Source organism: Capra hircus, chromosome 13 (assembly GCF_001704415.2).
Source record: "Capra hircus breed San Clemente chromosome 13, ASM170441v1, whole genome shotgun sequence".
Taxonomy (NCBI): Eukaryota; Metazoa; Chordata; class Mammalia; order Artiodactyla; family Bovidae; genus Capra; species Capra hircus.
The window spans coordinates 64,589,387-64,616,793 of record NC_030820.1 but is presented as its reverse complement, the minus strand read 5'-3'; the positions used below and the strand labels follow the sequence as shown (position 1 = coordinate 64,616,793).

General features: G+C 39.1%; 1 protein-coding gene across 4 annotated transcripts in view; it reads right to left on the bottom strand.

The window, feature by feature from the left end:
- Positions 1-27,407, bottom strand: part of PHF20 (PHD finger protein 20) — a 135,294-nt gene that overhangs the window by 47,578 nt on the left and 60,309 nt on the right. For all 4 annotated transcript variants that reach the window (XM_018057792.1, XM_018057795.1, XM_018057793.1 and 1 more), the window contains 4 exons: positions 26,988-27,372; positions 22,639-22,752; positions 21,372-21,560; positions 20,662-20,841 (listed from right to left, as the gene is read on the bottom strand). In XM_018057792.1, the coding sequence (XP_017913281.1) occupies positions 20,662-20,841; positions 21,372-21,560; positions 22,639-22,752; positions 26,988-27,372 (868 nt within the window). The remainder of the gene's footprint in view (positions 1-20,661; positions 20,842-21,371; positions 21,561-22,638; positions 22,753-26,987; positions 27,373-27,407) is intronic.

The following is a 27,407-nucleotide window of genomic DNA, read 5'->3' as shown; positions in this document are numbered from 1 at the left end:
TCAACTTTTTTTTTCTTTTTTAAAGCAGCCACACAAGTTCTCACGGTTTCAGAAGAACAAGGGAAAATCCTAAAAAAGAAAAAAACCAGGAATCCAGCCCAGCACTCGTTACTCATGAGTTGGACCAGACTCAGATCTTCCATCATTCAGCTATGTTTGTGTAGGCAGGACTAGAGAATATTCTGGTAGGATCTCTTTATGAAACCAAAAGGATCTTACACAAGGAAATCACTATTACAAAGGTTTTAGTATAGAGCTTTTGAGCTCTCAGTATGATGTACTCTGACAAAGAGGACTCAGAGAAGAAGAAGGAAAAAAGACAACCAACTGAATGAAGCTGGAAGGCATGTAGAGAACTCAGTGATCAAATCCAAAGGGACAAAAAACGTTTGACACCCCCTCCCTAAACCAACAGTCTTCCCAGGTAGCTTTAGCGCTAAGAGTCTGCCCGCCAATGCAGGTGACATGGGAGATACAGGATCCGTCAGGAAGGTCCCCAGAGTAGGAAACGGCAATCTACTCCAGTATTCTTGCCCAGAAAATTCCATGGAGAGAGGAGCCTGGTAGGCTACAGTTCATGGGGTCACAAAGAGTCAGACATGACTGAGCACGCACGTAGGCGCCAAACCAAAGCAGAAGGTAATTGTCTGTCATGCATCAATAATAGAAAGCAATGCTGTCACAAGGAAATCATAAATATTAGAAACTCAATTTATTGAAGACTCCCCTCACAATACCCTCATCCCAATGAGAGCAATCACCTTAAACTCAAGTCACCCTTACTCTACAGATTACATCACCCAAGAATATCCTGAATGTATGGACCTTTCTTGAGTGAATCAACTTTTTCCTAAATGCAATGATACAATTTTCATTACAAGCAAAGAGCATGCTGAACTTTTGGTAAATATTATGATTACCTTTTCAAGTACCATTCCATAATCAGAAGGAATAACTCAATCTAAATCATACCCTACATTTCAAAATCAGCAGGAAGGTATGATTATAAAACTGGTAGGCTTGATGATCTGATGTATACACATACACCGCCCCCAAAGCAGAATGCCTTAACTCATTTTCTATCCATGACAAGAGATAAAAGAAAGAGGGTCAAATCAGTCAGATACAGTTAATAAAAAGTAACATGAAATGAAATAGAATACATACTTCTCCCTACATACAGTTGCACCAGAAAAACAAAAAAATAGTCAGTAAAGAAATTCAAAATTCAACCTCTAATATATCCTAAAATGCTCTCTTAAAACAAAATACAGTTTCTCTGGAATTTCCTCCCCTTTGGCCTATTAAGCTGAACCATATCAATTTGCCATTTTATAGGTTAAGAAAGGTGAGATATTGGCCATTTCAAATGGTCCAACCTAATAGTTCGTTTTCCACCTAACAATCTTTCAAAAATCACTGCAGAAAATTCCACTTAGCACTGTGTAAACAAACCTAAGGTCTGAGGAGGTCAGAGAGCACCAAGCCTGCCTACTACCACCCAAGGCCCACAGCAGTCAAATTCAGCTACAGTAAACTCAGCTATCCTTCGGCTTGTGTCCGAAGCCCTGTTTGTGATCAACTATTTATTTAAAAAAAAAAAAGCCAAAATACAAACACCTTAGAACTTTTTAAAAAGTTAACAATAATGAGAACTTTGAATCAATTCCATGAAGAATTACCACTCTTTCTATTCAGAACCTTCGCACCCTTGTGTACACACACTAGCCATTTGCATAAGGCAAAGACAGGACCAGTGGTTAAAGTGGGGGCTCTGCAGCTGGGCAGCCTGGTTCAAATCCTCGGTCCTCTAATTACTCCTCCTGCCTCCTAGCACCTTCATATGCAGAGTGGAGATAGCAATAATGCTAACTACTTCACTGACTTGAAAGAATTAAATGAACTGCATGCAAAGGTTCTAAAACAACATCTGTTCAATAAATAGTGAATATACAGTACAATTTTGTTCAATATTCTGGAATAAGCTATAATGGAAAAGAAATTTTTTAAAAAAGTATAGGGCTTACCTGGTGGCTCGCTCAGTGGTAAAGAATTTGCTTGCCAATGCAGGAGACATAGGTTTGAGGCTTGGTCTGGGAAGATCCCACATGCTGCAGGGCAACTAAGCCCATGTATCGCATCTACTGAGCCTGCGCTCTAGAGCCCAGAAACTGCAACTATTGAAGCCTGCTCTCCCTAGAGCCTATGCTCTGCAACAAGAGAAGCCCATGCACCATAACTAAAGAACAGCCTGTACAGTAACAAAGACCCAGCACAGCCAAAAATAAATAAATACACAAATAAATAGTTTTTAAGTATATGTATACAGTATCATTTTGGATTAAAGAACAAATGTGACTTATGAACAGTCTTTCAGCAATTAACCTCTCACAGCAGAAGGGCAGAAGCTCCCTTCACCCCCAGTCTCACTGCATGCCACTGCAGATTGAGGGCAGTATAATGGAAACCATTCAACTTCACATCCCAGCTCTACCCTTTATTAGCAGCATAAATAAGCTGTGTATGGTTTTTTGAAACTCTGATTATCCAGATTCCCACCTATTTCAAAAGAGTTAGAGAGAGGGCTATAAGATAACATATACACTTGGTGCAAAGCAGGCCATTTCAAATATAAAATAGTCCTGGTAAACAGGCTTCTGTCATTTATGGAATGTGGCAGGAGACATAATTATCAACCGGAGTGAAATACTCCTTCAACCAGCCCTCATAAGCTCTGGCTAGAAGACACATCACTCGGGAAGCATTCAGTTTTCTCTATATCCTACTAGAAATGTGAAGTCCGAAACCAACCTTAAGATGCCCAGCATGGCCATTCAGTGGGATTATTACCCCTACCTTTCAGGACATCTTACTTTCACTAATGCAGCCCCTCTCCAAAAATTTTCAATTGTTTAATTACATTATACTAGGTGCTGGACAGTCCAAGCTTAATCCACCAAAATCCTGAACTTCATGTGGTTTGTCTTTTTAAAACACAAATTAAAGTGCATTTTCTCCAAGTTTTACCAAACTCTATGTTGGAAGTTACATTTATCCCTAATAAACTCCACCTGATTATTTTAGTCCAAGAACTTTGTAACTTTTGTCTCTGTAACCCTATATATTTGCAGGTCTTTATCCAGGCTGTTAATAAAGATCCAGTAGTACAGAGCTGAGGACAGCCTTCAGAATAACCGTCAGGCTGACATCAACTAATCTACACTCTTTGGTTAGAGTTGCCTAAGCCAACTGAACTTGATCTATGCAAATTACTAATGCACTCACATATCTGTTTCCTCTTTGTTCATAGCTAGATTTTAAGAGGGCTGTGGTCAAACTGTCTGCTAAAATAAAGAGATACCTGGTCTGAGTGCTATAGTAGACTCCTCACATTCCTATGTTGAAACTTAATTCCCAAAGTGATGGTATTTGGAAGTGGAGCATTTGGGAAGTGATTATGTCACAAAGGCAGAGCCCTCATGAACAGGACTAGTGGCTTTATAAAAGAGACTCCAGAGAGCTCCCTTGCCCGTACCTCCATGTGAGGTTACTGTAAAAAGATAGCTGTTTATGAACTACGAAGCTGGCCCTCAACAGACACTTAATCTGCTGGCACCTTGATCTTGAACTTCCCAGACTCCAGAACTCTGAGAAATAAATCTCTGTTGTTTATAAGACACTTAGTCTATGGTATTTTGTTACAGCAACCTAAATGGATTAAGACAGACAGTCTACCAGTCCAGTATAAGCCTCTCAAAAGGAAATACATTCAGTTTGGCAGGATAAAAACTCTTCCCCACAAAAGCAGAACCCTTGATTCCTCACAAGTAAGCAGAAGGTGGAAACAGCTAGACCTCAAAAGGTAAACAAGCTTGGCAATCAGGTGGGCCACCTGCCTCAGAGGTGGTACTAGGATCACAGGGGCTCAGGTAAACAGATAAACTCCACAGGAAAATAGACTCTACCTGGTATTCCTGTCACAAAGCTCCTGGCCAAAGCTAGAGCCCTTTTCAAGACAACAGCATTAATAAGACAAAATGAGTTGCTGGTTTTGTCTGAAGGAGTAATAAATATTTGAGAATTATGAACCTTCAACCATGGAAGTTCAAGATGATTTCCCCACAAACTCAACTCAGTTAAGTAATATAAACTCATTGATATGCAAGCCCTTCTGATTCTAAGCCTGTAAGTATAACTTACTTTGCCATCTGGAGAAAACACAATCAACACAAGCATCAGCGTGAGACAAGCAGCAAAGAGAGGATAAATTAATTATGAGTAATAGCCTGTGACAAACTCTGATAGATTACACAATTAGCTATAGCTTCAGGCTCACAAATGAAGAGGTAGATCAAACACCCCAAGACTTAAGTAATTTTCCCTTTTCATGAAAGTCTTGCAAACTGTACTATTTCAATTCTGAACACAACAAATTCTTAAAGATATGAAAATTGTATGTTCCAAACTTCACGATTTTATCCTAATTTTCCCACATGGCAGCCCTCTGTATGCAAAGAAAACTGCATTTCAGGGACTCCCCTGGTGGTCCAGTGGCTAAGACTCTGCGCTCCCAATGCAGGGGGCCTGGATTCGATCCTTGGTCAAGGAACTGGATCCCATATGCCAAAACTAGAAGTTCATATGCCACAACTAAAGATCCCACCATGCTGCAACTAAGACCCAGCATAGCCAAATAAATACAAAAATAAATAATTTTTAAATTAAGTTATTAAAACAAAAAAGCTGCCATAGTTCAGGCAGTACAGGCCTCTGACACACCTCTCCCACATGCAAACCAAGCCCTGCTCAGCATTTTCCTTGGTCTCTGAGCAAAAAGGATTCTGTCCTGCCTTCTCTCAATTCCCGTAAGTACTTCATGGAAAATGAAACTTGCAGTTATTTGTTCCTTTCTATTTATATACAGTTGGTTCTGCTCACTCCTCCTAAAATGCTGAGATGAGGACCATGCTCCACTCTCTACTTCTCCTGCAGTCCTCACCTCGGCAGACGACTTCGTCAAACGAGAGAGAGAGCCCTAGCCTCTCCAAGACAGTTTGCTTCTCATTAAATGGGAATAAAAATGCTTATTTTACATATTCACAAGGTTTCCACGTGTTTCCATGAGGTATTAGAAGAGAAATAAAATCCTCTTACAAACTGCAGCAGGTTACTTGAACATTAGCTGTCACTTGGCTTGCCACCGACCTCACAGTTGTTTGCTTTAAAAAAAGTTATGCATAATCCCAGCCAGGGGTCCATGTACCAGCGCACAATCTGAAAAAATGTAACATCTACTTGTCCCATTTTATTAATCAAACACTGAGGTGTTAGTGGTAATTAGTAAAAGCACAACAGGAACAGCAAAATGATGGAACCAGTAAAAATGTTTTACATTTTAAAAGAATTTTAAAGTAAAACATGCACAGCATAATTAAGCTTAAGAAAACCCACAAAAGAAACAGTTTCAGCAAAACGAGTAACATAAAATATAAGTGTATTTTTTTTAGAATCGTAAGAATGTAAACAATGATAATGATTTGCTTATGAGACTTCAAGTAAAAAAAACCAAAAACACTGATTTTTTTTCCCCGCTACTCTTCCATGTTATAATACCCATATTATTTCACAGTAGAAAGAATACAATTCTTTTATATTTTATATTACATTCCTCCCCAGAACAGTGGTCCTGTGACAAAAGAAACATGGTGATGTGAGCACAGTCAAGCAACCTGGAGAGCCACTGGTTGTCAAAGGGGCATCCTGGGCCACAGTCTACAGCAATCCCAAGTCTCACACACAGTGTTTCCCAGTGGGAGGACAGTTCATCTGGAACATACATCACTGATAGCACCAGCTAAGTGACATCATCCTCTCCTGGGATACTACGGTCCTTTTTGTCAACATGAGAGCAGTTACTAGGTGACAAAGGGCAGAAAATATGTAAATTAAATCCTCCAGGGCATCTGGTTCAAAATCTAGGGGTAATGGAATTATCCTTAGGTTACAGGCTAAACTACAGGAACCAATTTATTCCTGTTTTAGAAGGTAGCATGTAAATCAATATTTGCAAGTAGTTACAGGTATTACTGTTCAAATGCTGTGTTCTTCATCATGTTTAACAGATCTTTGTATGGAAGTACGCAGCCAAAGCATGGAGCTCTATCCTAGGCTCCCAGGCTTAAAATCCCAGGTCACCCTCTGCTCTGGCCCCTCCCAAATTATACGAGGAGAAAAATGGTCCATGGAATTTGAATTTGCTTTAAATAACAGTATAACTCAATTAATTATACTAAAAGAGTGCTTTCTTTTTCTTTTGTGGGGGAAAGAGAGGTAGAAAGAGACTATAAAATGTCTCCTAATAATCCCTGCCTCTGGGCATCCACTCCCGTGTGCAATTCCCTCCCTTTGAGTGTGCTGCTAAGCTGCTAAGTCACTTCAGTCGTGTCCGACTCTGCGACCCCATAGACGGCAGCCCACCAGGCTCCCCCGTCCCTGGGATTCTCCAGGCAAGAACACTGGAATGGGTTGCCATTTCCTTCTCCAATGCACGAAAGTGAAAAGTCAAAGTGACGTCGCTCAGTTGTGTCTGACTCTTAGCGACCCCATGGACTGCAGCCTACCAGGCTACTCCATCCATGGGATTTTCCAGGCAAGAGTACTGGAGTGGGGTGCCATTGCCTTCCCTTCTTTGAGTGTGGGCAGGACCTATATAACTTGCCTCTAATAGAACAGGCAAAGGTGACAGCAGATCACTTTCATGATTGTGTTTTGTAAGACCATAACATCCATCTTACCGGCAGGCACTCTCCCACGCTGCCTAAATGCAACAAGCTGCCATGCTGTGAGCTACTCAAGGGAGAATGCCATGTGGCAAGGAACTGAGAGTGCCCACGAAAGACTACAGCCCTCGGCCTGACAGCCTGCAATAATGTGTGAGCCTGGAAGCAGACCCTTCCTCAGTAGATTTTTCAGATGAGAACCAGCCCTGGCCAACTCCTTGACTGCAGCCTTGCAGAGAACTCTATTAAGTTGTGCCTAGACGTCTCACCCACAGACACTGTGAGAAAATAAATGTGTTAAGATACTATGCTCGTGGTAATACTGCCACACAGCAACAGATAATACAGAGTAGGATCAGAAGCTCTTGGTTTCTATTTGCTTGGGCAATGCTTTATATTACACTTTCCCTTTTATGATAAGCATAATCTTTATAATAAAAAAGGTTTTTAAACTATGTTTTCTGAGACCTGGCTTAGAAATCATGTCCTATGTAATTACTGTTTTTTTGTATGGGCTTCCCTGGTGGCTCAGATGGTAAAGCATCTGCCTATAAGGCAGGAGACCCAGATTCGATCCCTGGGTCGGGAAGATCCCCTGGAGAAGGAATATACCCATTGCCAAGTACCTCAAAACCTCACAGCTAGATTGCTTATGATGATGGTATTCACTCTGGCTGGCAATACTCAGTCTGGCCTTCTAAGCCCATGTGAAATCTAAGCACCATCATGCTTTCCAAACTCATCTCCCATTAGTTAGTCCACAATGAGGCCTTAGCAGCTGCCCCAGCCAACTGGGGGCCCCCGTGACCGCTTCATGTTCTTATAGCTCACACCTCTGCTCATGCTGTGCCCTCTCCCTGTCTAGCCAAGTCTACTTCCATGCAGACCCAGCTCACTCCAAATGCAGGAAGGCAGCCAGATGGCCTGGTTCTCAGGGACCACATGCTATCAACTCCTGGCACAAACAACTGTCTACTGCAGCCTCTCTTTAGCACTGTGGATCTGCTCCCAGATCCTGCTGTTTGTCACTGCTCCAGCCAGAGGATAAGGTTCATTGTCGTGTATGCCCTCAGCACTGACCCCTAATATAACTGGTATTCTTGTCAGCAACGACTCTACATAACCCCAGTAGTTTACCATTTTTTTGACATGTACTTGAAATACTATAATGAATAAAACATTTTTCAGGTCTGTGAAAGAATAGCTTTCTCAGCTGTGAAGCAACAAAAAGCAACCAAAGAGAAACATGAGCCGATTTAAATACAGCAACTCCAGTCAAATGTTTGGAATAAAAAAAATAACAAAATGTTCATAAACAGAGAAGCAGTTCATTATGCAAAGTCTGCACTAAGTAATTCTTCCATCCAAGTACTAACCAGGCCCGACCCTGCTTGACTTCTGAGATCAGACAAGATCAGGCGTGTTCAGGGTGGTATGGCCGTAGACAGCACTATATAATTCTAATTAGTCATTTAAAAGAATGAAGTAGCTCTATACTTACTGATATGGATTACTCTCAAGATACACTGCTAAGTGAAAACAGAAAGCTGTTCAGTGTACACTGTACGACATGTATGGTTGCAGACGGGGGGAAAGGTATTATAAAATGCATAGAAAGGAAACCAGAAGGATAGGTATCAAACTGTTGACAGCTCTAGAGAGAAGCTTAAGCTAGGAAAACAGGTGGTAAAGAGGAACTCTCAGGTGTCCTCTGTGAACGCCAGGAGCAATGAGTGTACCCAGCACTCAGCTCTTGGTTTCTAAACACAATTCACCACTTAAAAGAAATCAGGGTTTCCTGGAGAAACGGCTGAATCCAAGGTTGGGTGAGTACAGGATGAGCGTGCTACATTTTCTTATGCCAGAAAGTGAAGAAGACACAGGAACTAGCTTGAAGGGCTCCACAACGTGGTTATTAGAATAAATAAGGATAGAAACCATTATAACCCGCAGAACAAAAGAAATGCCACGAGACCATGTGGATAAAAAGAGGGAAGGAAGGAAAGAAGGGAGGGAGGGGGGATCAGGGAGAGAGGGAAAGGCAAGCAGGCAGGCACTTCCTTAACAGAATACAAACTAATAAATGTAGAAGGAATGATGAGAGTTAAAAATCACCATTTGGTAGACCTCAGAGTAAAAATATTTATCAGGCAAGAAGCAGAAGTGGATATTAGGGTGAACTCCTGATAAAGAAACACATAGATATTTGAGTATATGTAAATAAAGATATTTACATATATTCAAGGTATCCTCTCACAAGAAACTTACTAACTATAAAGGGAAAAATAACAGCCTTACAGTACAGAAACCTGGTGGGCAGTACCCTTAGCCAAGTGACCAAAGTTATCTTCACCAATAAATGGGACAGATATCATGCGGCTCCTGTTAGAATGCACTTGAAAAGGATATATCACTTGCATGGTGTTGCTGCTAAAAGGGAATAACCTAAATCTAATTATCTGGATACATCAAAAAAAACCCCAAATTTAACGACATCATATTCTTCAGAAATGTCAAGGTCATGAAAAACAAAACACTGACAAAAAATGTTTCAGATGAAAGGAAACTAATGAAACATAACAATTAAATCCAGTGTGACATCCTGAGTTGGATCCTGATCCCCTCAAAAAAAAGTTTCCTCCATGTTTGCTATGAAGAACATTATCAGAACTGATTAAGTCTGAATAAGGTCCTGCCTTTGATAATTAAATTATGGTCATGTAATTAAATGTTCTAGTTATCAGGAAATAGACACTGAGAAATTTTGGGGTAACGGTCTGCAACTTACTTGCAAATAATTCAGAAAAAAATAGTTTTTAAAGAATAGAATAATGAAGCAAACATAGAAAACTGCTAACAAACAGGGAATCTGGTTGAAGGTATACAAGAAATTCTTTCTACTATTTTTGCAACTTTTTACGTCTTCCAATGTGTCAAAATAAAAACATCTTTTAAAAGAAAAAATGTATGCAGGAAAAATACTTGGAGGTCACAGAATAGCTAAGTGGGAGGAAAGCAACCCTGGCAAGGCTATCCACACTTGGCCCTCACAAGAGAAACTGAGCATTTATTCCACAAGATGGCAGAGCTGCCCCAAAGGCCAGAGCTGCGTATGGAGCAGCTAATGCAGGGCTTCTGCTCTAGACTAGATGGTGTTGCTTTCCCAGCCTCCTTCACACTGATCTTGACTCCATCCAGTTAGAAATTACAAGACTGGCACCAGCTCAGGACAGCAACCTCTAAACAGTGACTAACACAGCAGCACCCTGGCCTCTGGGGGCCTCGCGGGATGCTTCTGAGAATGATCCCGCCCTCCTTCCTGCTGACTTACATAATACATTCCTGGTGAATGAGTTCTCAACAACCAGCAATCTTTTCATCCTGTGCTCACCACTAAGCCCATGTTCCAAAAGAAAAACCAGGAACATCATTCAGTTTCCAGATCAACACTTCCACCCTCTCAAATTAAAGAATTTCCAAGGCGCCACCCTGTCTGGAGTACTGACATCACGTGTGCCACACACAGTGCTCTTCAAAGCTGGCCTACTAAGCTGCTTACTTGAGTCTACACACTGCTTTAACACTTGCCCTCGAGGGCGGTGCGAGCTCCATGTTACAGCCTCTCTAAAGGCAGGATGTGTGTTCACTTCACCTGGTTTAAATAGCACCCAGCATCTCATCAGATGGCATTCAGTACTCAGTTAGAAGATAGGAGGTGGAGTGACCCAGTCATTGGGAAACGTGTTATTCTAACTCTGGCTGAGTTACCCCTCTTGCCACATACTAGGTTCTTTTATAAAACAGGGAGGATTAACAGTGAAAAATTAACAAGAACTTAGATGTCTTTCACAGTGGGAAGTTAAATAAATTATGGAAAATCATCCAAAGAAATAAATTATATATAATCATGAAACAGCTATGAACTGACATGGAAAAATGCTGTATAAAAATGATAAGCCATTAACTAATACAAGAATATGATTCTACCACTCTGTTTTTAAAAAGTGACATGGGTACATGTGTGTTTGTATATGCAGAGAACCACGTGTTGAAGAATGGAAAAGCATATACCAAACTGTTCCATGGTTCTTTCAAGAGGGGGAAGAGTAATGGAGAACTTTTCACTTAGTTTTACTTTTACTTAGTTTTAATTTTCCCTAGTATATTTGGCATTGAAATTTATAGGAGGGAAACAAACAGCAAAATGACTCTTTATATATTAATAATAATCTTTAAATAGGGGTCCTTAACTGTCTTTATGCCAGAGTAGTTGTGAAAACTCATCAAGAAGTTGTACTTACAAAATTAGTATACCTTAGTGTTCTCACTGTGAAAAATTAAATGTAAATTTTAACATCAACACTAAATAAAACCTTTAATTGCTGTCTCCTTATGACTCAAAAATGATGACCATACTTGCTTGGAGGACAAGGACTATGGCTGGACAGAGGCAGCAGGAAGGAGAGGAACTGAGGAAAGATGAAACTGGAGCGACAGCAGGCAGCAGCCGGGCAGGGTAAGGACCTAAGGCCCTCACTCAGGACCAAAACCAACAGTTCAGGCGGTGGGAAACGTGCATGTTAGGCAATGGCCCCCCACTCCAGTACTCTTGCCTGGAAAATCCCATGGATGGAGGAGCCTGGTGGGCTGCAGTCCACGGGGTCGCTAAGAGTTGGACATGACTGAGCGACTTCACTTTCACTTTTCACTTTCATGCACTGGAGAAGGAAATGGCAACCCACTCCAGTCTTCTTGCCTGGAGAATCCCAGGGATGGGGGAGCCTGGCGGGCTGCCGTCTATGGGGTCGCACAGAGTCGGACATGACTGAAGCCACTTAGCAGCAGTACTTTTCTAGATTTCTTTTCAACTTTATGAACATAAAAAAGCAAGTTACCAAAAAAGAATATGCTGTATAAAGACAAGATTACCTCCATTAATGAGGTAAAAAGTACCAATGAAATCCCTAGTGGAGTTTGAATAAGGTCCAGATTTTGATAATTGTGGTAACATAAGAGAATGCTGTCTTTTTTTGTTTTTAAGGAAATATACATCAAAATATTCAAGGGTAAATATTGTCAAACAATTAATAGGAAAAAAAAAAACTTTACAATACCTTAAGGCCACAGAACAGCTAAGTAGGAGGAATGCAACCTTACCAACAGAGAGATTCAAGTGAACTGACAGCTCTCTCTATCCTGCAAACGAAGCATTTCAACCTAATAGTCTCAGAAAAGACCCTGTGATTATACTATTGATGCTGTTCTGTCTTCATCTCCAAATGCCTAACTGCTACTCATCCTTCAAAGCCCTGTCAAGTTCCATATTCTTCCACCCCTACCCTTAAACTATTAACCTAAACATCACCTGTCTCCAGATGTCAGGTCCAAAGAGCACTTAATGTACCCTAAAACCAAGAGCGCCCCATTGATAGCTAGCAGAGCTCCCAGGCATACAGTAAGATGTATAGTATTCCCTCCCAAGCATACAGTATTTGTTCTCAGGCAATAGGACTCAAACAAGAGAATCCTGAGTTCAACTTCCATGTGACAGGCACACATTATCACTGGCAGTCTTCTCTTCTTAAAGTTTTAAGTATTTCTCATGACACCACCTTACTTTCTCTCTTATAATACAATCTCATTCATGCCTCATGACAGAAAGACCTACAAGGGCAATGACCAGATGTCTCATTCATTTCTCTAACCCCAAAAGAACAATCAATTCTCAGCCAGTATTCCACCTGGACATGTCTGGTGACAGATTACAGACGCTCCCAACTTCCCAAACTACAATGCCTCTAAGTCTATGACTCTCTTACTCAAGAAAACAGAGAACACAGGTGCCTGAAATCTAACAATTATAAGCACTACACTAAACCAGAACAAGTTAATTTAAAAATAAATCATTTACAAAAACTACTATAGGCATTACTCTGAAACTAACCTGGTTAATTTGCAAGTAAATCATCTGTAAACTTTTAATAGTTCAGTGACAAGTAACTTCCCATTCATTTTATAACTGATAACATATCGGTGGAACACTAGACCATGTGGCAATGTCCGATTTCTAACGGGTACTGTCTAAAAAAAAAAAAAAGAAAAAATTAGGTGAATAAGCCTGTACTTTTATTTAGTTTTCTCTCTCGTTTATGGTTCATTTAGAATATTCACAAATGACACAGCTTAGAATAGAGTCTGGCGCTTAGTAGGCACTTGTTAAATATTCATTGACTAAAATGAATGAATGGGTTTCCCTGGAGGTTCAGTGGTAAAGAATCCGTCTGTCAAAGCAGGAGACGCGGGTTCAATCCCTGGGTCAGGAATAGCCTCTGGAGAAGGAAATGGCAACCCACTCCAGTATACTTGCTGGGGAAATCCCACGGACAGAGGAGCCTGGCAGGCTACCATACATAGGGTCACAAAGAGGTGGACATGACTTTGCAATTGAGCATGCATGCAAAATTAATGAATGGACTACAGTCCATTTTCAAACAGCCCTGGTTATCTGTGAATGACCAAATAGGCTGGGCTGAGGTTTAGAGAATAACCTAACTTCTCAGGGCATATATTCTAATTTCTGAATAAATTCCTATTCAAGTAGAACAATTTCAACTGCATTCCCCTCTTGACATTTAAGCCATAAAAGCAAATAGCTTAGAGCTTACTCCAAAAGAAAAAAGTAACGGTATCCATGCTGCATTTACTCCTCCTAGCTCAAGCTCCAGGTAATCACCCCACTAACTCTACTACACACGCTCTTGCAAACAGGCAAGTACTTCAGTTAGTTGCCATGGTTTCAAAATTATTCCCTAGAAAATCCTCCATGCAACCTCAAGAAACAAAACAACATGAAATCTTCCCACCATCTTTTCCAAGACTTCCCTGTCCCACCTTCATTTTACCTTATTTCTATCTTCGCCACAAACCTGAGATGTGGCTAAATTAACTGACATGAGAGAGAAACTGCATGTGTGTGCAAACTTTAAAACAAGCACTGGGATTTAGCCTCTAACCTCATCTCCTCACTCATCTCCTCTGCACAGCGTATTTCCTAGTGGTGAAGAACAATTCATTGCCAAGTGATGTCTCAACATCACCCTTAAGACAACATAATGAAGAGCTTAGTCTGCTGAGCTAAGGCACGTGGCTGTGATAGAGAGTTCTCCATGCCAAAAGAGACTTCTAAATTCTGAGATTAAATTTCCACCAAATTTGCACATCAAGTCTAATAATCCCTCCCAAAGGAGAAAAAGTCGGCTGAGGAGAGAAGCCCTGCCATTGAGAAGAGGCTCAGCAAGAAAGGAGAGGATCCTTGGTACCCACAAGCCCACAAGCCCGAGGCACAACACTCTGCACCAGCGGAACAGAAGACCAAAGGCGTGAGCCAGAAGTGACCCTTGAATACTCTCAATTTACTCTTTTCAAAGAACTGCTCTGCCACTGCATTCATGTCAACTATATAGAATCTGATCAACAACAAAAACCTGCCCCTCCAACCTAAATTGAAATTATCCACATAAAAGCATAAATTCTGTACACATACAGTCATCATGGTATAAAAGTCTTATAAAAACAAAACTATTTAAATGTCATTAATTTTAACATTGTAAAATTTTCTATTTATAATTTAAATTACTCTTTTTTTGTTTTTTGCTGCACTGAGCACCTTGCAGGATCTTAGTTCCTGGAAGAGGGACTGAACCAGGGCCAGGTCGATTGAACACAGTCCAGGTTGTAACCACTGGACCACCAAGGAATTCCTCCAAATTTAAATTACTCTTAGTGTTTGAAAAATTTGAAAGTAATGCCTTTCTTCCAGAAAGGCAAAGAATTTCAAATCTTACATGTATTATTAAATATATAAATTAGATTTACATTTAGTATAACACAAATGAGTATGTAAATGTATAGATTTCATGACAGCTTATATTAAATAAAGTCACAAGTACACAGTGTCAAAATACAAAATCGCTAAATATCCAACTGACTACCTTCTCTCCATTTGAAAGAGCCTAGTAAGAGATGTGCTACACCTCTATTCATACAGTCCCCTCTGCTGGAATACCTAGTCCCCTGTGTTACTCATGGGGTAGTGCTATACATCTGTCAAGATTCAGCTTAAACATCATACCTCCCAGATTAAGGTGGTCTTCAGGCAGGCACTGACTGATCTTCCATTACTGACACTTATTAGCACAGCGTCTGCTACCCAGGGCAACAGGACACTCTAATCAATCTGAGCAAAAAAGATATATGACCAGAGCTTCCACATCCACATGTGCAGTGTCTTCTCACCATGCATGCCCTAACTGCAGGAAGACAGTTTCATTTAATCTCTGCTATTTCCCTGAGTCTCTCACTAAAAGCGTGTCTGCACATTCTTCTCCAGGGAACCATGCTCGACCCAAAAATCTCCACAAGTGTCTTCATTCTTCCTCTGAGCCCATACACACCCAAGAAGTTCTGCTTTGGGAACTCCACAGCCTATCTTCTCCACACACATGAAGGAAGAAGGTTACAGACCACCCAGGTTTACCAAAGGAACACTTCCCGGGTCCCAAACCATATCATCAATAGACCCTCAAGACATTTGATTCCATAACTTGTTTCTGGCTAAATTCTCTAACAAGGCCATGTCTTCCTCTCTTAGGCTGCCATAGTTCACAATATAGCATAGTCCAGAAGAGGGATATCCTACAAGCCCCCTTTGGCCTTCACGGATATTTAGAAAACACCAGAATTTACTCACACTAATTCCCTCATCCACTGCTTTACCTCTTTCAATTAATGTTAAGTCAAATTTTATAAAATAAACAACTTTTTAAAAGATGAACACTGGGGACTTCACTGGTGGTCCAGTGGTAAAGAATCTGGCAGCCAATGCAGGGCACATGGGTCCAATCCCTGGTCCAGGAAGATCCCACATGCCGCAGGACAGCTGAGACTGTGAGCTGTAACTACTGATGCCCAAGCGCCTTAGGGCCTGTGCTCTGCAACAAGAGGAGCCACCACAGTGAGAAGCTCGAGCACAGCAACTCTGCTCACCCACAGTAGAGAATGTCCATGTGCAGCAATGAAAACCCAGCACAGTCAAAAATGAATACATAAAAATTTTTTTAAAAGATGAACGCTGATCAAGAATCTTAGAATGGGGTTAGGGGTGAGGGGGAGATTTAAGAGGGAGGAGACATATGTATACCTATAGCTGATTCATGTTGATATATGGCAGAAACCAACACAACATTGTAAAGCAATTATTCTCTAATGAATATGATCATAACTATATTTTTTAAGTACCAAGGAAAAAAGAATGTAGTTTTTAAAAATTTCATTATTATGAAATACAATGATTAAAAGTAAAAGACAAGCAACAGACCAAGAGAAAATACAGTACAATATATACAAAAGACAAAGGATCCGTATCAATAACATACAAAGGAAACTTGGCAAATCAATAATAAAAAACAAATAATCCTACAGGAAGTGGACAAAGACTATTTAAAGACAATTCACAAAAAATAGACTAAAATATTCAATAAAACATGAAAAACTGTTCAATCTCATTTTAAAAAATACAACTTAAAAAGTAAACCTTGTTTCCAATGTTAACCTACATTAAAGAAAATTCAAAAGATGAGTAGTATCCACAGACAGCAAGACTGTAGGGAAAACACGTACCACACTCTGTACTGTACCACACTCTTGATCATAATATAAAGCAGAATGGTCTTTTTATGAAGGATGATTTGTCATCGGAATTTAAAACACGCATTCTGTTGAATCTAGCAATCATACTTATAAAAACATATCCTACAGGACTCTTCATAAGTGTTCAAGGATTACTATATTAATGCTTGAAATACTTTGCTATTGCTTAGTAATAACCTAAATATCCATCAAAAGGAACCATTTATCAGAAACATAACATTAAATTATGATTTTTTTTGCACTACCAATAACATCCAAATAGCTATTAATGCAACACACAATCATGGTACTTATCTTTCTGTGATAGTCATGGATATGTGCAACTACCTAAACTGTGTGTCTCTCAACATGAGGTAGAGTTTTCTCTGTCAGTAATGGTAGAAGACCTCCCATGGAAACAACCCTTTTGATTACAACCATTATAAACTCTGGGGAAAAAATATAAAAGAAAAAAATATCTAAAGGCACTGAAGAGCAACAAAGAGAGACAGAAACACGAGTCAGACATTTGAAATAAACTTTTCATGTAAAGGTGGGCTCCAGTAAGAAGCACTGCATAGCTAAAACCCTTGAGTCTTATTGGCTGAAGAGACAGAAGACAAAGTTCAGTGCAATGACAACAGCTAGAAAGTGAGGAGTAAAATCTTAGCAAGAAGACAGCCACAAAAGGGTGACCTCATTTGATACATTTAAATTCTGTCTGATCTCTGACTTATCTCCAAACCTATAGAATTCCAAGAAGACCAACTAAAGCTCAAAGACTGAACAGAAGTTTCAGATTCTGCCCACTGCAGGAGAAAAGAAAACATAAAACAGAAGCATATTGCAACAATTCAATAAAGATTTTTATTAATAAAAAAAAAGGTCTACATTAAGAAACTGGAGTTTTGAGTTCAAATAAATTTCCCTTTAAAACAAAGAAATCATTATTCTTCAGAGGAACATAACATAATCCAAACTACAACCTATCACTCACAATGCAAAGGCTATAATCCAATACATTAGAGATATAAAGAAATGGGAAAGTGTCACCTAGAGTGAAGTCAGTCAATGGCGATTAACTTCAGGATAATCTATATGTTGTTAGATAGGTATTTTTAAAAAGCTATTGAAACTATGCTTATGATGAGTAAACAGACTGAAAATCTCAGCAGAGAATATAGGCGAATAAAAGGAATATGACAGAACTAAAAAGTACTAGAAATAAAAAAATTCACTGGATGGGCTTAAAAGCAGAGTGGAGTTGAGAAAAGCATTTGAAAATATATTGAAAATTTTTCAGTCTGGAAATGAAGGGGGAAAACTGAACAAAAACATAAAAATCCACAGAGTTCCAGTGACCTGTGGGGTAGTTTCTAAAAGTCTCACATAAATTTGATGAAATAAGTCAGTTTTCATATTCAAGCTCAGTAAATTTCAAGCAAGTTATATACAACACTAAAACAAATTTTAACACGTCATAGTCAACTGCTAAAAATCAAAGATGAAGAAGAAAATCTTGAAAGCAGCCAGAAAGAAAACAACACATTACAGTCTGGGAAAACAACAGTATGAATGATCACTAACTTCCATTCAGAAACAATAGAAGACCATGAATAACATTTTTAAAGTTATTATAAAGAAGTGATACTTTAAAGTATTTAAAGAAAGAAAAACTGTAAACCCACAATTCTATATCCAGTGAAAATATCCTTTAAGAATGAAAGTTAAATAAAGTCATGTTCAAATAAACAGAAACCTAGACAATGTCTTACCAGGAAACCTGCCCTACAGAAAAAAAAAAAACAAAAAACACAAAAGGAAAATTTAACATGAAAAGAAATCTTCAAGAAGAAATAAAGAAGAGAGGTTCAAGAGGGAGGGGACATGCATATACCTATGGCTGATTCATGTTGATATACAGCAGAAACAAATACAATATTTTAAAGCAATTATCCTCCAGTTAAAAATAAATAAATTAAAAAACAAAAGATATGAAGAATACTGGATATGGTAAATACATGTATAAATCACTATCTCTTTTATCTTCTTTAAAATACATGAGCAAAAATTATAATACTATACTGTCAACTTTATAGCATAAGTAGATTCAACTCATGTTATAACTAGAGCATAAAAAGGGGGTGTTAATGGATTACACAACATTTTATATAAGATGGTTCAATATTAACTATAAGTAAACTGTGAAAAGTACATATATACATTGTAATACCTAGAGTAACCTCTAAAACAAATGCTAAGAAGTATAGCTTAAAGCTAATAGATGAATTAAAATTGGATTTTAAAAATTCAATTAACCCGAAAAAATAGGAAAGAAGGAAAAGAACAAAACACAGGATCAACACACAACAAAAAGCAAAATGGCAGACCTCAATGCAATCGTATCGCTAATTTCATTTAATGTAACTAAACAATGCTGTTAAAATCCAAACCCAACTATCTATAAAAGGCAGTTTGAACTTAAAGGCATAGTTATATTGAAAGAAAAGAGACAGAAATAGACAGACCATGTATATAGAAAGCAAAAGAAAGGTGGAATACCTGTTCTAACATCAGAAAAAGGATACAAGAATAAGTCAATTTTCATATTCAAGCTCAGTGACTCTCAAGCAGGTTAAACACAAAACTAAAACAAATTTAAGCACATCATAGTGTGACAGTCTGGAGAAGGCAATGGCACCCCACTCCAGTACTCTTGCCTGGAAAATCCCATGGATGGGGGAGCCTGGAAGGCTGCAGTCCATGGGGTCGCTGAGAGTCGGACACGACTGAGCGACTTCACTTTCACTTTTCACTTTCATGCATTGGAGAAGGGAATGGCAATCCACTCCAGTGTTCTTGCCTGGAGAATCCCAGGGACAGGGGAGCCTGGTGGGCTGCCGTCTATGGGGTCGCACAGAGTCGGACACAACTGAAGTGACTTAGCAGCAGCAGTGTGACAGTCAAGAAAAAGACTACCACCGAAGATACAGTGATATTTCACATTACAAAGAGGGCAATTCATGGTCAGGAATCATGGGGCTTTCACTGCCGGGGCCCGGGTTCAATTCCTGGTCAGGGAACATTCCACAAGCCTTACAGCCAAAACAAAACACAAAGCGGGTCAATTCATTAGGAGGACATAGCAATTAAAAATATGCATGCAAATAAAAACAAAACTTCCAAATTCATGGATCAAGACTGATAGAATTAAAGGGAGAAAAAGATAAATCCACAATCACCCATCTCTTAGTAACTGGTAGAAACAGATACACACACAGAAAAAACAAAACTAAACCAGTGGCAACGTATCGAAAAAACACCATCAACCACCCTGACCTAACTGACAGATTTACAACCATGGCAGAACACACAATTTTTTCAAACGCATACAGAATATTCATCAAGACAGATCATATGCTGGACCAGAAAAAGCAGCACAGCAAATGTATAAAGATTGGGGTAATTCCCTGGCAGTCCAGTGGTTAAGATTACACGCTTTCACTGCAGAGGGTGTGGGTTTGATCCTCGGTAGGGGAACTAAAAGCTCCCATGCCCCCGTGGCATGGCCAAAAATAAAAACAAATAAAGACTGAAATCCTATAGAGTATGTTCTTTGACCATCATGGAATTATATCAGAAATCAGCTAACAACAAGGTATCTATAAAAAAACCTAACACTTGGAAATGAAACATATTTCTAAGTAACACACATCAACAAATAAATCATAGATATTCTGAACTGAATGAAAATGAATATACAACATATCAAAATTTGTAGGATGCAGCTAAAGCAGTGCTTAGTAGGATATTTTATAACTTTAAATGCTCATATTAGAAAAAAGGATCTAATCAATGACCTATATTTCTAGAAACATTTAAAGAAAGAAAACAAGATCAAAATAGAAATCAATGACATTTTTCTTAAATAGAGAAAACTAAAGCAAAAGGTTAGTTCTTTGAAATTATTAACAAAACTGATAAATCCTCAGTAAATCAAGAAAAGAGAGGAAGTACAAATTAGCAATATCAGACAAGCATGTAGCATTTTTTAAGTATATAGAATAAGAAAATAAGAAATTGTTATTAATAAAGGGTAAAAAAAACATTAGGAAAGTTCATTTTTTTAGTTCACAATCAAAGCAGAAGCAAAAGCATATTTTATAAGTGGATTATGTTAACTCTAAATATGAACCTGCCACAGTAGAAATCTCTTGTAATTCAGCAAGGGGAGAAGCCGGTTCTGTTTTCATAGTGTTTTCTCCCATTGACTTGCAGTTCAACTCCAAGCCTGCAGGCCCCAATCCATCCCCAGTGGAGTGGCAAGTTATTGCGGATGAGACCTGGCCAGCTTCCAAAGGAGATTTCAACTGACCTAGAAGAAAAAGAGAAAGATTGGGGAACATATATATGTAGTTAGTCTGAGAACCAAAAGTCCCACAAAAGACTAATAAAGTCAGGGTCTTTTTAGAGGAAGCCGTTCACTTCACAGCATACAAGAATACATTCACAGGCTCTAGCACACATAGTCAGGGTTGTAAGCATATCAAAGAAAAAGGCTAACAAGAAGCTAAAGCGAAGGGAGGATCTACTGGAAATATTAACAAAAAGGCAGAGGCACTAGAGTAAGATGGCATCAGAAAGACGGAAGAACAAGGCTCTTTAGCACTGTACCTCCAACCCAACATTCACATACACAAGCAAAATCAATCACAAATGCACACAAAAGTTTGTCTGTGAATCCTCAGTGAAAAATAAGATGAGAAACACTGCAGCCAAATCAATATCTTGATTTCAAGACAATCTAAAACTTGTGTAAGGCAGTACACAATGACTGATTTAGACAGGTTCTCACCAGACAGGCAGCAGATTGGCAAGACCATTCTAGAACAGACTCTGACTCACCTTCTTCTGATTCCTTGGTATTGGATGAAGTGTTTTGCAAAGGATCAGTATTAACCGTATCAACCAAATCTGATACAACCAAGTCAGGATTTAGAATTTCGTGGGTCCCATTAGTGGACAGCCTGGAAGACCGTCTCCTTGATAAGTCTTTGTCAGTGTTTTCCGAGTAGTTTTTTGACTTTTCCTGGGCTATAAATCATTAAGAGAGTTGCAGTCAAGAGACCAGAAGAAATAACTCTGCTACTACAGATTTCTGGGGCTTCCCACGAGATGCTAGTGGTAAAGAACCCACCTACCAATGCAGGAGACATAAGAGATGCAGGTTCAATACCTGTGTTGGGAAGATCCCCTGGAGGAGGAAATGGCAACCCACTCTAGTATTCTTGCCTGGAGAATCCCATGGACAGAGGAGCCTGGCGGGCTATAGTCCACAGAGTCACAAAGAGTCAGACACTACTGAAGTGAATTAGCACACACAGATTTCTGGACTGGCTGCCTTGATAAGGGCTTCAAATAGACTTCTGGCATCAATGATGAAAGGAAATACCTTATCCTGGCTTATAGTTTTAAATAAAGGCACAGTCTTTCTGCCAGGACATAATTTTCCTAATTTAAAGATTTATGATATGAAAATATGTGGGCAAGGTCACATCCCACTTGACAAGTGCTATTTTGGGGCTTTCCAACATAAAAATGTACATATTAACAACACCCCAAGGCAATAAGGTTTACAGCGCCTTAGAGTCATCACAAGTCCTTTCTGGAACCAATAGGGTATTTTTAAAAAATCAATCAATAGCATTTTTTTTAATGGAAGTATAGTTGATTTACAATGTTGTGATAGTTTCAGGTGTGCATGAATATATAGGTTCATGCACATATATATGCTCTTTTTCAGACTCTTCCACTACACTAGGTTATTTTAAAATATATAGCTCCCTGTGCTAGAGTAACATCAATAAATATATATTTAAAGTTTCACTCAGCATATGAAATCCATCACTTCCTAAGCCATTAAATTTCCAGTGGAATCCAAATCAGATGGGTATGGAAATGGCATTACTGAACTCAACATTAACATAGCTTGTGCTTTGGGATTTATTTTCCCTCTAGCAAAACTCCTCTGATCCAAACACATCCCATTCACACTAGCCCCTGTGATCAACAAGCATTAGAGTCTATCAGGCCCAGGGGACAACACGGACACAGGGGAGCTAACCCAGTGGTTGTCAAGTTCCAGCCACACATACACAAACTGAAGACTCACATGAATTTTTGTCAAGCCGAGGACGTTTTAACGGGACTTCATTTCCTTTTGATATTTTCCGTCTTCTCAATTCCAATGTTATTGGTTGCAAAGTTTGAGAGTTTGAATCCACAGCTACAATGTATATAAAACCACACACACACAAAAAGATATGTAGTTTTTTTTTTACCAATTCTCATGCTGTATACAAATAAAACATATATATGTGTGTGTATATATATAATATATATGTATATATGTATATACACACACATCCACACAAATCGTTGCATGATAAATAAACCCTCAAAGGGCATTCTTACTTAAGCCAGAAGGAGTAAAAAGTGAAATGGGTGAGAGATTACTACCTTATAGGAAATGCTGACACCCTGCAGACTGACCTCTGAATCTTTGTGATCTTTCCTATGACCCAGCTTTAGTCATATACTGATCTCCTAAAACCCACTCCTTAAATATCCTAATATGACTCCTTTAAAATATGAGGGTACAAAGGCAATAGTAAAGTCATTTTTATAACCATCAAATCTTCTCATCAAAATTTGGCTTATCCAGTACTCAGGAAATCCACCATGCAGGCTAATTCTTAAAATGTTGTACCCTGGGACTAAAGTTTGATTATTATTTTCAGCCTCTACTTGCTGAACTGGTCAGCTTGGCATTGGTCCTAGTTTTGAGGGACCAAAGAGAATGTCAACATTTACAACCTCTTAAAAACAATTCCAGAAAAATCTCAGGAGACCATGCTATTTGATAGCCAATGTTCCAGACAAGGCTGCTTAACACTGGCAAATCCAGCACTGACATAATTTTAGCAGTGCAGAAGCTAAACCCTTAGACAGTACTCACTTTTTATTTTTTAAACCTAATGCTTAAGAAGTTCTCTCCCATCAGGAAAGATAAGAATCAAAGAGGCAGGCAGAAGATAAAAAACAAAAGAAAAGAAATTGGGAAACTTGAAGGAAAGGTAGGGCTAGGGGGTCTGATGAAGGTTGAAACGAGAGAAAGCAGCAGCCAGGGGAAGGAAGAGAGGGAAGAGGGAAGGAAATGGGAGGGGAAGAAGGAGGGGGAGAGAGAAGACTCATCTAAGACCAGAAGCTTCAGATCTGCCATGTCAAATGTACAAAGGACAGAGGGTTGAGCTTTGAAGAGGCAAACCTGATGAGAATGCTGATCTCTTTGGTTCTTTGTGTGTTCAAGCTTCTCAATGTGCCAACATTACTTCGTTCCAAGGGTGGGAACTTAGAGATCACACACATTCCACATTAAATACAAACAACCCTCCCTAAATAGCTCAGATCTGGTTCCAGTAAGGTCCACATAATCTAGCGAGCTCAAGCCTCCACCATGTCAATTGACTTATTTCAAGCAATTTTTAAAGGGGATTTGAAGTATATGAAATACTGGCAAGCCTTCACATTGATACCATATACAAAACGGGGCTAACCACACAGAAATTCAATGTTTCCCAACAATGAATTCTTTTTACAGTAAGAATCATCTGGGAAGGTTGTTAATAATTAGTATTCCCAGATCCTGCTCCAGAGATTCTAACGAGAGGAACAGCTCAGGCAAGTGTTAACAGTAAGCTTGGAAAACCCCAGTTCTCTATTACATTTGATCCTATCTTGTGTAACATCGTACACTTAATACAAGCAATAAACTGAATGCCCCATTTTTAATCTGAGTGAAGTAAGGTGGCTTCAGAGAAGCAGTCTGCAGACTGGAATGCAAGTATCCCAGTCTACACTTTCCAGAGAGTACAACCCACTGTAAGAGTAACCAAAGGGGATTCTGTTTCAGAACGCTCAAGTCCCACACACTCACTCTCTTCCCTAAACTACAGTGAGGACACAGCAGGTTTCTGCCTGTCCACACTGTCTACCTTTTCTTGAATAAGTGCCCTTCTCCCACTTACACAAAAAGGCCTGCTTATTTACATCCCACATCGCAAAACGGTACACTGCACAGAGGTTTAAAACGTCTAGACCTTCTCAACAGGGGTTCCTCATTTGAAAACAGAACAAAGGTTATTTTCTTAACTCTCCCAAGAGTGGTTTATAACTAGTACCACCACCAACTGGCAGAAGTCAGTTCACTACAGGTTACAGATGCCTTGGGCATTAGAGCTTAATTCTCTCTTGGAATCCTACTGAGAAAGCCAGTGAATTTAGACCACTGCTGTCCAACAGAAATATGAGAGCCACAAAGGGAAGCCACAGAGATAATTTAAAATTTTCAGTTGTCACTTGAAAAAGTTAAAAAAGTGAAAATAATTTAAACTTATATTTTATATATATGTTAAATATATAAAATAGCTACATATTTATATTAACAGATGAATTATATTGAATAGATTTAAATTTTATATTTATATAAAATATTCTGTAAATATAAAAAGTAACATTTATATACTTAAATATGAATATTTAATTCATATTTAACCCAATGCATCCAAAAATATCATTTCAATATGTAATCAATATTTTTAAACTATTGAGATATTCTACATTCGTGGGTGGGTTTTTTTTTTGTTGCTGTTGTTTAGTACTATTTGCAATCCAGAGTGTGTTTTATGGGTTTTGTTTTGTGTTTTGTTTATTTGGCAATGCCATGTGGCTTGTGGGATCTTAGTTTCCAGACAAGGGATTGAACCCAGACTCTGGGCAGCGAAAGCACGGAGTCCTAACCACTGGGCAGCCAGGGAATTCCCTCCAGTGTGTGTTTCCCATCTCAATTCAGAATAGCCACATTTCAAGTGCTCAATAACCACAAGTGGCTAGCAGCTACCATACTGGACAGCACAAGTCTAGGCCCCAGTTAGGCAGAGGTACAATGCTGAGCTCTTTGAGAGTGAAAACAACCACTGAAAGGGGAAGTGCCTTATTTCAACTGGGAAGAAATCAAACCATTGTCCAATTTCATACCTTAAAATTAGGACTAAGATGTAAGAAGGCTGCCTACTGGGAATGAGCACTAATACATTTATTTGAAGGAAATAAGAGTTTTTCCACAAAAATTACATATGATGTTGCTGTCTGGATTGACAGATAAGACTGGCTTTGCATTCTGCATCATTAAGGGGACAACAAAAGGGTTGATGCTGTAGTTCCACAGTTTTTTATATTTTGTTTTGGTTTTTTTTTTTAACTTTTTATTTTGTATTGTGGTACAGTCAATTAGGGCTTTCCCAGGTGGCTCAGTGGTAAAGAAATCACCTGCAATGTAGAAGACATGGGTTCAATTCCTGAGTCAGGAAGATTCCCTGGAGAAGGAAACAGCAACCCACTCCAGTATTCATGCCTAGGAAATCCCACAGACAGAGGAGCCTGGTGGGCTACAGTCCATGGGGTCACCAAAGAGTCAGACACAACGTAGTGACTAAACAACAACAATAAACATAGCTGACTAACAATGTTGTGATAGTTTGAGGTAAACAGAGAAGGGATTCAGCCATACATACTGTAGTTCCACAGTTTTGATGAAAATATATTTTATGTCATAGTTTATATTTTTCATTTATCTTTGGCAGCTATTTAGACTTGTAAGAAAAAAACAGGTATCACTTTAAAATGGCAGGGATTCACGGTTTTTATGTAAAGTACACGTAACCAAGAATATTTGCAGGCCTCTGCCACATAATCATAGACAGTGTTCAGTACAGAGATCCTGGGAGGTTTTCACGCCACTCAATACAGCGAAGGAATGTTTGGCTTAGGAAGAAATTCAGGGTTTGTTTCTTTCTTGGCTAGTCTAGAAGAATTCCAAATTCCAACTTCTTAAAATAATTGTGTACTCGTCCCTAAATCCTCTAACCTTGACTCTACCAATTAGCCATCTCAGCTTTTCATTTAGATTGAAAAGTACCAATCCATAGTCACTCTTCAGAGAGCTCAATTTCAAATGTAACCCGCCCTTCCCAGGTCCAGCGTTTTTGTTCCTACCTCCTCCAGAGATACCCACACCTACTCACCTCTCTTTTTTCCCCTTTCATGTTGCTCATGAAAACACTATTTCCAGATTCCAGGTTCTAGGTAAGCTAACTTGAAGTGAATCATTTGAACTGGCACAAGCAAAAGGCCTTAGCTTACTAAGTTTTATCATATAAGCTGAAGCATCTAGTGAAGAGCTATCTTTCACCTCAGAAGCCCAGCCAAGAATATGTTTCCCAAATTTATGTTCCTCTGGATATATGCCTCCCATAAAATTCAGCTCCACGGACATGACTTGTTTTCGGGTGACAGGATGACTCAAGGTCAGTCACAGAAACAAAGGGTTAAATGACAAAGTTATAAAGAACCACAAAGAACCACAAAAAGAACACTCTTGTAGTGCACACCTGGGAAACTCACCAGTAGGAGCAATGGAAGGGGGTCGGCCTCGCTTTCTTTTTGGCTCCCTCAAGTTCTCCTGTGGACTCTTCACAATGTCATTTTCAGGCTTCTTATCCACTTGAGCATCTCCAGAATACTCTCTGTCATTTTCTGAAATGTTCTCCTTATCTTCCTTCTCGTTCTTGGGAAGGCTCTTCTCTGACGCTTTCCCCTTTTCAGCACAGATTAACTTTCCTTCTTTATCAGACTGCTTGGCTCGCTTTTCTGTCTTTAAGGCTTTGTCCTCTTTGTCTTTCTTCACAATGGCTGTGGGTTTTCTCTGTTCTTTAAACTTTTCTCGTTTATCAGATGATAGAAGACTTTTGTGTTCTGTTTCTTTAGGCCTAGCATTACCCACAATATTCTAAAATGAGCAAAATAGCGATGAAACACACTTTG